This window comes from Phragmites australis, chromosome 15, assembly GCF_958298935.1.
Source record: "Phragmites australis chromosome 15, lpPhrAust1.1, whole genome shotgun sequence".
NCBI lineage: Eukaryota > Viridiplantae > Streptophyta > Magnoliopsida > Poales > Poaceae > Phragmites > Phragmites australis.
In genome coordinates, this window is record NC_084935.1 from 11,933,977 (window position 1) to 11,945,215 (window position 11,239).

The window sequence follows — 11,239 nt, forward strand, 5'->3', positions numbered from 1 at the left end:
AGTTTGTCCTGCAAATTGTTTTGTACGTAAGCCACAGCCATTGGAGAGGGGCTTAATCGTACTTTCTCTAAGATTAATCAGAATTAGGACCTTACTCCATAACATTTATCAGCAAATTCTGCTCTAGCTGGTCCTTTTTCAAAAAAAGGAAATATCAACTACAGGGGGTTGACTGTGAATTTTGATATGTGGCACGTCAACTAAAGAATATATCCTGACAGCTAGCTTCTTCGCGGGCTACCCTCCGGACTCGAGCATAAAAAAAAAAAACGCAGGCGTCGATTCGGATGGAGGCTGCAGCGAAGACGACGACGCGTCTCCCGCTGGCCACATTGCGCAGTGGCGGTATTCCCAAGATCTGCTCCTCGCGGGGCGCCGTCCCGGCTCCGAGGCGCTCGGCGCGGCTAAAGCTCTCACCTTTCTTCGATCGCATCGCCCTCCAAGATCAAGATTCCGGCGAGGCCGCGTTGCGGCCGCCTTCAAGTTTCCAAAAGGTACGAGAGATGCTGTCTTTGATGCTATCGATTCTTGTATTTCACCTAATTTGTTGTGGGAATTGTGGATTGCGAGTACACTGTTGCAGTATTAGCATGATAGCATCCTGACAAGGTGCCCAAGAGATGCAGTCTTTGATGCTATCTTGTATTGTGTTTGACCAAATTTGTTGTGGGAATTGAGGATTCTGAGTGCGCTGTTGTGTATTTAGTAGCATCCTGCTAAGCCAAGAGGTACATGAGGAGCAAATCAGGTGCATTTATGATTCATGTTTTAGGGTCATTTGTGCCATTTTGCAGTGTACGAGCCCTGGAAGTAGGCAAGAGCATGCAAGTGGTCTGTTAATCTATCCAAAGGAATGGCTTGGTTTTAGGGAATGGGTAGGCTTTGTTAGCACAAATCAAAATTTCTCTACCGCGCTCAACCAGAAAACCATACGAGAAGAGGATCATAGACCGTTACCGCTAAATACGCAGAGCAGCGGAAAGAGTCGTGCGCGTCCATGAAGAGGAGTAGTCGATCTCATCACGAACCGAGCGTCTCCTCATACATCCTTGTCGCCGATCAGCACCACAACAACGGTAGCAACGCCTCCACAGTATCCATACGTACAGGGAAGGAACACCACACGCTGTGTGCTAGCACGATGCGCGCAGCAGGAGGTCGTCGAAGGGCTAGAGGAAGGCGGTGCTGAGATCAGGAGCCACCGTGGAGCACACCTGTGAAAGACGAGGCGCGGCGGCCAAAAGGGACCCCATGCCGTGCGGCACTACCCTAATCGCCATCATTTCGTCTCGATCTTCGTGAGATGGCTACTCTCGGTCTCCTAACCCTAACTTTGCCTTCAATGGTTGGTTTTCGCGTTAGGAACGCTGCACACCTCTTTCGTTTATGTAGAACTCACTAATAGGCCTTTAATCACATTAAAACCTATTATGACTCTAAACCCTAATGAACCTTTAATCATATTAAATCCCACTTGCAGATCCAATCTGCATATACGATCGCCTCTAGGGCATATCACCAACACATGAAGGATTGTAGGTGTGATTAGGTAGCATGTCTTCAGATGTACTATTGAGATAATAGTGGTGTTTCAGTACATCGTCAAAATAAGTTCTCACGCATCCTAATGTGGCAAATTAAGTGCTTATAAGGAGAAATCAATAATGATGTACTTCTATTTGGAAGTCGAGAACCTGATCCAAATTTAAGAACAAAAAATCCACCAGCACAAAGAACGATTTGGTTTTTTCCTTTTGCTTCTGTACATCAACAGCATGCGGAGTCATAGAGGATAAGACAGACATCCTCATCTGCCATTACCTTTATCAATTCCTATTTTTATGTCCTCAACAAGTTGTGAGCTGGAAAAACATATATCATTTTGTCTTTTGAACATGAGTCGTTGTAGAGATCCCTTGATTCAAAAAATATTTATAGATCCCAAGTGATAATATTCATATAGCTTGGTTAATGAAGATAATTGCTAAAAGTTCATATGCACTCATGGTACCATGATGGTGAACAACATGAGAGGATATCTTTTGTTGGGATCGTGATCAGAACACAATGAACAGTGCTTGTAACTATTGGTGTATTAATTGTTCCTCCTTATTACACTGGACAAGTATGGGTATTTATAGGCATACCTCAACCACTCCCATGATCATTACATCTTTACCCCATATCCACGAGAATATTCCTTTTAACCCTAAGGATTATCTTGGAATATTCCTAGGGCATTACAGTCAATACGCACATACGGTGCCCTATGAAGCCTAACCTTGACACGTGTCCCAGTGGGACCCACATCGAGCCCTCTGCCAAGGCCGCTAGCGACCCCCCTCTGACAACCTACCGATTGGGCTCTGGTCAACATGTCGGCTCCTTCTCAAATGAACCTTCACTCCATCGCCGAATCTGCCGCCTCCCTTCGGTTTCAGGGCTTCATTGTGCCCTTCGTCCCTCGAGCTTCGTTGCCCCCCCCCCCCTCGTCGTTATGCTCTCGCCCCCAGGTTTCTTTGTGTCTTCTCGAGCATAACTCCTGTGGTGCACAAAAGGAAACATCTATGCTTTAGCGTTAGCGTTGCTATTTTGCCTTTTGGCTTGGCTGCCGTGACCGAAGTCAAAGAATGGGGGCCCACGCGGTACCATTCCCCCAACAGTGGCCCATTTCGCGGTTTTGGTCTTGACTTTGGGGGCCGAAACCGAGAATATTTAGACAGTGAGGTGGTACCCCTCTCTCTGCCCCCCTTCGGTCGGCTGAAGTCAACTCTAAAAACGGCAAATTTAACATATGTTGTGCAAAAGAAAAATGTGTATATATATATATGTGTGCGTGTGTGCGCGCGCGCGCTGTGAGAACAAAGTAAACCCTTTACACGATGACATAAGCCCTTCGATTAACTATTAACAATGTTCAAAATATTACCCCTGCATGATTGGCCTATACAGCGTATCGTGCGCGCCTCCGCGGTTTCTTGCGGTGTACAGGTTACTACCGCAAGTTCATCTGCGGCTTTGGCATGATTGCCGCACCACTCATGAAGCTGCTCAAGGAGGCCTTTCGGTGGCCTGAGGAGGCAACCTCAGCTTTCATCGCACTTCAGACCGCACTCTCATCAGCACCGGTCCTCCACCTTCCCGATTTCGACAAAGAGTTCATCATCGAGTGTGATGCCTCTGGTACGGGTATAAGCAGCGTCCTTCACCAAGGCGTGAGTCTGGTGGCTTTCTTCAATCACGCCATCGCCCCTCGTCACACTAAGCTTGTTGCGTACGAACGGGAACTGATCAGCCCAGTCCAAGCAATTTGTCATTGGAGGCCGTACGTTTGGGGCCGGCCATTTGTCGTCCGCACCGATCACTACAGCCTCAAGTTCTTGCTCAACCAACGTCTCTTGGCAATTCCGCAGCACCATTGGGTGAGCAAGCTCCTCGGCTATGACTTTCGGGTGGAGTTCAAGCCGGGCAAGCAGAACGTGGTAGCCGATACCCTCTATCGCCGTGACGCCGACATAGCTACACTCTTGGCTTTGTACTCTCCAGGCTTCACTATTTTCGATGATCTTCGGCAGGAGGCCGAGGGGGATACCGACCTAGCTACCATCGAAGCACAAATGTCAAGCGACCAGCTGGCAGGTCCGCGGAGTGCACAGGAGGAACTGGTGTTGTATGACCAAAAGGTCTATATTCATCCCTCAACACCTCTCCTCTCAGCCATCGCGGAGGCTTCCCACTCAGCTGGCCATGAAGGGATAAAGAAGACTCTCGATCGGCTTAAGCAGGATTTCCACATCCCGCACATGAAGATCATCCACGACTTCATCCGCAATTGCAGAATCTGCCAGCAAAACAAGGTGGAGCAGCTTCAACCAGCCAGCCAGCCTCCTGCAACCACTGGAGGTTCCCTCACGTGTCTGGGAGGACATCTCGATGGTCTTCATTGAAGGTCTCCCATAGGTCAACCAGAAGTCTATCATCCTCACCATCATTGACCGATTCTCCAAGTACGCTCACTTCGTGCCTTTAGCACACCCGTACACGGCTGGTTCGGTGGCTCAGGTATTCTTTGATGAGATAGTGCAGCTCCATGGTTTTTCCTGCTCCATCGTAAGCGATCGCAACCCAGTCTTTACAAGCAATTTCTGGCAAGAGCTATTCCGCCTCGCCGGTGTCAAGCTCAACTTGAGTTCGGCGTTTCATCCACAGTCTGGTGGGCAGATTGAAGCTGTCAACAAGATTCGCCATGTACCTCTATTGTATCACTGGTGATAGGCCGCGCCAATGGCTTCGTTGGTTATCCTGGGCCAAATACTACTATAACACTTCATTCCTATCTTCATTGAAGGAGACGCCCTTCAAGGTTCTCTATGGCCGCATCCCACCGTCGACCAGCTGCTAGCCGGTCGTGATTTGCTGCTGCAGGATGTGCGCGAACGTTTGTTGCAGGCTCAACAGTACTACAAGCGCAAATATGATCTTCACCACTGCCCATTGCTCTTCGAAGAGGGGCAATGGGTCTGGCTCCGCCTTCAACACTGCCAAACCTCATCCATCGCCCTCAAAGATCACCGGAAGCTCGCCCCACGCTTCTATGAGCCTTATAAAATCTTGGCTCGCATTGGAGACATGCTTATCGGCTGCAGTTGCCACCCCGCGCCCGAATTCATGATGTTTTCCACATGGGACTTCTCAAGCCGTATTTTGGTGAAACACCCAGTAGTCCACCGCCACCAGAGATGCAACATGGGCGTGTCTGTCCTGTTCCACTGGTAGTCGTGTGCACTAGGCTGGCTTGGGGCGTCAAGGAGCTTCTTGTGCAATGGCAAGGTTAGCTTGACGCTGAAACTTCATGGGTTTCCCTTGATGATTTCAGGCGTGAGTACCCAGCATTCCAGCTCAAGGACGAGCTGATCTCCAAGAGGGGAGAGATGTCATGGTGGGCCAGTAGTACAGCTGCAGGAATAGGCAGCCGCATGCTTAGAAAGAAGGTTCGGATTTAGGAAATAAAGGAGATTTTCAGTTTAGGAAAGGGATAAAATATTTGAGGAAAGTTATATTTGGTTAGGAAGAGATAGAATCAGTTTAGGAAAGTAATATGGAGTCGGATTAAGAAAGGACTATAGAGTCGGATTAGGAAATAGATATGGAGTCGGTTAGGAAAGTTTTACTGGTTTGTGGCAGGGACACTCCCTGCCGGATATGTATTGCCCTATTTATATGGGCATAATCAAGGAATAAGCAAGCAGAAATTATTCAATCTTCTTCTCTTTTGTCTTCTTCTACCTCCAGTCTATTTAGCGCCCTTCCCTCGCCACCCCTATCTCCATCATGGCTCCTGGCTGGAGGTTTAAGCCTAAACCTCCTGTCTTCCACAATTACACACTAAGATCAGGCACCGGCCGTGACAGGTCCTCACATATGGGCTTCGTTCCCTGGGCTTCGTTGTGTCTTCTTGAGCATAACTCCTGTGGAACACAAAAGGAAACATCTATGCTTTTACGTTAGCGTTGCTACTTTGCCTTTTGGGTTGACTGCTATGACTGAAGTCAAAGAACGGGGCCCCATGTGGTACCATTCCCCTAACATCTTTATTTCTCTAACATAATGATGCTTGGTTCTTTGCAGAGAAGATAGCGTTTGAACAACTCCAAGTGAGTTATGATGGAGATGATTTTATCTGAGTTCACAAAACAAGTTATCAGCTCACTCAGCAATTTGGCCACTAACGAAATTGCCAAAGTTCTGTGCGTCAAAAATGAGATCAGCAAACTTACGAGACAACTTGAGAGTATGACAGCTATTATCAGAGATGCAGAGCGGACAGTTGTGCAGTATGAAACAACTAGGGATTGGCTGAAGAAGCTGAGAGAAATCACTTATGATGCAGAAAACATAATTGACCGCTGTAGGATTGAAAAGGAGAGGCTCCAAACATCACAACCACCAGTAAGAAGATGTCTTAAACCTTCATTGAATTGATTTTCCTTTTTTACCTTCAGGGTTGAACTTCTGCATCATATTTTTATTTCTGGTATTCACTGAGAACTGAGAAGCCCTTAGGCACATAATTCTTTTTTTGGGGCGGGGGGGGGGGGGGATTGAGGCACAGTTTTGTTGAAGTTTAATGCTTGTCCAAAGCATTGTAACTGAATCTCCTGAGCTTTGATAGTTCACCTGAGTGGTCATGTTCACATATGTGTAGAGCCTCACCTCAGAGAGTAAGGGATATTCTTCAAAAGATGTCAATCCTTATAGGAATGCCCCAACCAGTCGCTACAACTTGTGGAAAGTTGAAACCACATGGTGTAGTTATTGTCTGTTTTCTTTTTGCAGACAGTACAATGTAGTGAATTTTGCTGAGGTTTTAACAGACTATTTCTAGTAGTTCCTCGAAACTCTCTCAAGTCTACAAATGTTCGTCAGGTTCACAGCATGCAAAGTAGAGCACCGTTCAATTCATCACATGCTTGTGAGCTTGGAGCATGCATATCATCATTTGTGTACCTACTAGTTTTTTTTTCTTTCTTTTGAAGAATACATATTTGTGTACTGGCTAGCATCTTCTTGCAGAAAAAAGGATTGATTGAGCTGTCCCAAATCCCAACCATATACGTGACAAGTCAACTGATGCTTGACTTTACTGTAGGCCAAGTACATAAAAGCCCTACGCAAAGGCAAATATCAGATCAATCACTGACTAATATAATTATTATATCGTAGACATACCTTGGCATGTATTTTAGTTAGCAACATCTGCTCTGTGGCCACCTATTGTCAAGAGGCCGAAAAGTTAGCATACCTTACCACAAGTAAGTGGGATACAAACTGTAAGAATCATTAGTACCTTCAATTTGTTTTTCACGAATAGTATACACCATAACGTTGTTTAATGCACTTAAGTTGCTGATTCATGTCTAAAAGAGTAAGTTTCTAAACTAAACCTATGTCTTTCAAATTCATCCGCATATTTCATACTATTTGGAAGTTCTGGTCAGTAAATAAATCTTTTCATTTCTGTACAGGAATGCAATCCTTCATCAGTTTTCAAGTGCTGCAGAGATGTTCATATCGACTACATAATCGCGAGTGATATACAGGAACTAAATCAGAAACTGGGCAGCATTAAACTAGAGGGTGAGATGCTCCATCTAAATCCAGTGACAGAAGATCAAATAAGATCAGATATTGAAGTTGCTCCAGATCTAGAGCCTGATATTATGGGCAGAGAGGTGGAATATGATTCTGACAGTCTCATCGAACTACTAAAGAGAGAAGATATTCCTAATCGTCCTTTGTTTGCTATTATAGGAACAATTGGAGTTGGCAAGACTACTCTTGCTAGAAAGGTATACCGCAAGGCAGCACCTATGTTTAGGACCAGGGTATGGGTCCATGTCTCCAAAGACTTGCGGCATCTAACAATGTGGTCAGGTGGGATGTTCAGCAAAGGAGAGACTGCAGGACAACAAGCACAGCTGCGTACATGGTTACAAGGTAACAAGTTTCTGCTGGTCATTGATGATGTGTGGGGAGAGAATGTTTGGGATGGGCTGCTAGAGATACAAGCACAACATGGCAGCCCTGGCAGTAGAGTCCTTATAACAACCCGGGATGAGCGTGTTGCGAGGAGGATGGGGGCAGTTCATCTTCACTGTGTGAAAGGGCTGAACGAGGACGATGGTTGGTGGCTGCTTCGTACAAGGGCCTTCCTTGACGAGAGTACTGGAAACATGCAGGATATCGGAAGGCGAATTGTCCAAAAGTGCAATGGCCTTCCAATGGCAATAAGGAGAATTGGATGCCATCTAAGGGATGTGGACCCTAAGGAAGATGACTGGGAGAGAATATACTCCAGTGATTTCTGTGGCCTTTCTTCAAGGATAAGAAGTGCGATCAATATGAGCTACCTTGAGTTGCCATATTACTTGAAGAGGTGTTTTCTTTATTGCTCGTTATACCCAGAGGGGTCTGTGATTGATCGCCGGTGCATCACCCAGCAGTGGATTGCAGAGGGTTTTATTGTGCCCCCGCAGAACAGAACGCACCGGTCACATACAGCAGTTGAAGAAGAAGCTGAAAAATGTTATGAGGAACTGTTAGGAAGAGGCCTTCTTCTGCCAGAAAATGAAGCTTGTGGTGCAGAGGGATCAAAAATGCCTCATCTCTTCAGGTCATTTGCACTTCTCCAGTCACAAGATGGAAACTTTATTGGCAATCCTCAAGATATAGGCGAGATGTTGAAACCATGCCGCTTGTCTATTACAACTGGAGGTGTAGAAGCCATCATAAATGGTATTAAAAAGTTGAAAAGCTTGAGGACAGTTATCGTGTCTGGGAGTCCACTAAATGATAGGGCCTTGGGTGTTATTTTTCAAAGGTTCACACATCTAAGAGTTCTAGACCTTGGAGATACACAGATTGAGTGCGTTCCTGGGAGTTTGGGACGGATGACGCACCTTAGATATCTCAGCTTTGCAAACACCCAAGTTAGAGAAATTCCAGCCAGTATCGAGAATCTGAGGATGCTGCAGTTCCTAATTCTCAAGAACTGCACTCGTCTGAATGCTCTCCCAGAATCTGTTAGCCGCCTTATAAACTTGAGAACCCTTGACATCTCAGGAGTTGGACTAAATCAGGTGAAATTCGGATTCTCCATGATGAGAGAACTCAACTGCCTACAAGGTTTTCTTGTAAGCCCAGGTGTTGCGGAAAATACAAATGGTTGGCCATTTCAAGAGCTGAATTCCTTATCTAAGCTGACAAGCCTCCAGATACTGAGGCTAGAAGGGGCATTAACTAGGGAAGATGCAAGACAATCAGCACTCGAGAAAAAGCATCTGAAAGAACTTGAGTTATGCTGGAGCACTGATGATGGAACAATGGAAATTAGTAGAGCTGGGAATATTAAAAATGTGTATGAAGAACTCAAGCCAGGACCTTCTGTTGTCTCTGTCAAGCTTGTAAATTATTATGGCCATGGATTCCCATCTTGGCTAGCTCCGTCTCATCTACGAGAACTGCAGCGGCTGACCCTTGATGGCTGCTTGCATTGCAAAGATTTCCCATCTCTTGGACAGATGAAAAATCTAAAATTCCTTGCGCTAAATGGTTCCAATTTGTCTACTGACATTGGCCCTAAAATTCGTGGAACACCAGAGGATGGGGTGGCATTTCCAAAGCTGGAGCAGTTGGTTGTCAGCAAGATGACCAACTTGAAGTCATGGTCGGGTCTTGAAAAAAGAGATATGCCTTCACTTATGAATTTCAGGATTGTTGGCTGCCCCAAGCTGGATTCACTCCCTGGCTGTGTCATGAATTGTATGGCATTGACAAGCTTGCAGATAGATCGTGCCGATAGCCTGGAAGCAATTGAGAACATTCCTGCACTTAAAGAACTTGAAGTTCGTGAGAACAATAAGCTGAAGAATATCTCGAACCTCAGGAGGCTTGAAGATTTGAAAGTTGTGAATTGCTTGCTTTTGAATGTTGTACAGGATGTCCCTTCATTGCGTACTGTGCATTCAAATGAAAGGAATTCAACTGAACTTCCACAATGGTTGCAGCCAGAAAAACCATTCATGCTCAGGAGATTGGAGATTGTTGGCAATGAGGAGCTACTTGATAGCTGCTCGTCTGCTACTTCCCCATACTGGTCTGTCATCCAAAACGCTGATCATGTGTATGCAAATCTGCCAGATGGCTCCTTCTACTTCTCCTATGCCAAAAGTAGTAGCAACTTCCACAGAAGTGCGAGGTCCCTTGCGCGATCTTCTTTATACAGCTCACCTAGCTTCAGTATGCCTATTGTTCCACGAGCTGATGATGTTGTTTCGACGGATGAAATTAGAAGCAGCAGCGGGCAAATTGGTCAAACCACAAAGAGGTCATGGATGAGGGTCGATACACTTTTCACGGTTCTCCTATTTGTTGCTGCCCATATATTTTTCTTGTCAAGTGGATATTGATCACCAGATAAAAGTCCATGTTCAGGCAGACTAAATGTTGATAATTGTGCTATTGTCTTTGTGAATTCTGATGTACCTTGTATTGTTGGCACATAAAACTCATCCAGTACCTATTTTTTCAACTATATATTATTTTGTATATTGGTCAAGCTTAAGTTTTCTAATTTCATTGACCGGTGTATCTCAGAATTTCCAACGATCCTTTGCCCATGCGGCAGCCCCACCGTGTGGCCCTGCGCCGTCTTTTACAAAAATTATAGTGCTTAATGACTACTATTACATGTTTTACTGCTAGCTGCAATTGTATGTACTGATAAGTCAATTAAACAGTGAAGAGAAGATGGCACAAGCGAATATTTAGTCAGGAGTTATTAGGACCAGACGGGTAAAAATCATTACCAAAGCCTCCGCCGGTCCGGTCTGGCTAAAAGACCGCTACAAACCACTCAATACATGGGCCTTGAGCAAAGGAGGGATTGGTCGGGTGCGTCGACGCCACTCGACGGAATGGAAGCTCCATCGATTGAAGTACTGCACTTTCCCGGCCGCATCAGCGATGGCTGCAGGCAGCGGCAAATCTTCAGGGAGCGGCGGGAGGGGCTCAAGCCCACTAGCCGCTGGAAAAATAGGGAAAAAAAAGGGCTGAAGGAGGAGAAGGGAAAGAAGAAGAAGAAAAGGAGGAAGAGGAGGGGAGGGGAGGAGGAGGAAGAAGAAAAGCCCCTTTAGATCATCTCCAATGGTTTTTCTTCGAGGATTAGAATCTCTTCACGACAGGATTTTTGTTCCCTTCAGCGCTCTAACGATTTTCCTTCACGGTTCCCGTCACGACGGGATTCTCAGGACCATTTCTTCCAGGACGGGATTCTCTCTCCTTTCCCTTCGCGATTCCTCTCGAAGAAAAGCTGTTAAAGATGAGAGGAAATAAAAGGAATGAGAACGGAGAAGAGAATCGAGAAGGGAATGAAATGAAAGGAATATAGTTGGAGATGGTGTTACGTTAGATTTACAAGCTGTAGGAAGTTAGATTCGGAGTCTGACATGCATATGGCGACTCGGACACTGCGCGCATGGGCAAAGGGCAATATAAGCAGGGACAGGCTACACCAACCTCGCCAGAACCAAACAGACCTGCAATTCTTCTACGGACTTGAATTTGTCTCGGCTTGCCTACTCATCCTGCTGCTCCTGGCACTCGACGCTGCGCACGTCTAGGGCCACGGTCGGCGCACTGTGAGGTTACACCAAGACGTGGTTTCTCGATGAACGTGCTG

The 11,239-nt window shown here is 46.0% G+C and overlaps 1 protein-coding gene across 2 annotated transcripts; it reads left to right on the forward strand.

Moving 5' to 3' along the window:
• The first annotated feature begins 255 nt into the window (after positions 1-255).
• On the forward strand, positions 256-10,123 carry LOC133892656 (putative disease resistance protein RGA3). Of its 2 annotated transcripts, XM_062333550.1 has the most exons (3): positions 351-494; positions 5,629-5,949; positions 7,026-10,123. In XM_062333550.1, the coding sequence occupies exons 2-3, from the start codon at positions 5,662-5,664 to the stop codon at positions 9,966-9,968; spliced, it is 3,231 nt and encodes a 1,076-aa protein (XP_062189534.1). In that variant the 5' UTR covers positions 351-494; positions 5,629-5,661; the 3' UTR covers positions 9,969-10,123. The 2 variants fall into 2 exon arrangements, with proteins under 2 accessions (XP_062189535.1, XP_062189534.1); XM_062333551.1 differs by lacking the exon at positions 5,629-5,949 and having other exon boundaries at positions 256-494.
• Positions 10,124-11,239: the final 1,116 nt, after the last annotated feature.

Coding starts and splice junctions, on each gene's coding strand:
- LOC133892656 (XM_062333550.1), top strand. CDS start 5,662: ATGATGGAGATGATTTTATCTGAGTTCACAAAACAAGTTATCAGCTCA. Junction 5,950..7,025: donor TCCAAACATCACAACCACCA/GTAAGAAGATGT, acceptor ATTTCTGTACAG/GAATGCAATCCTTCATCAGT.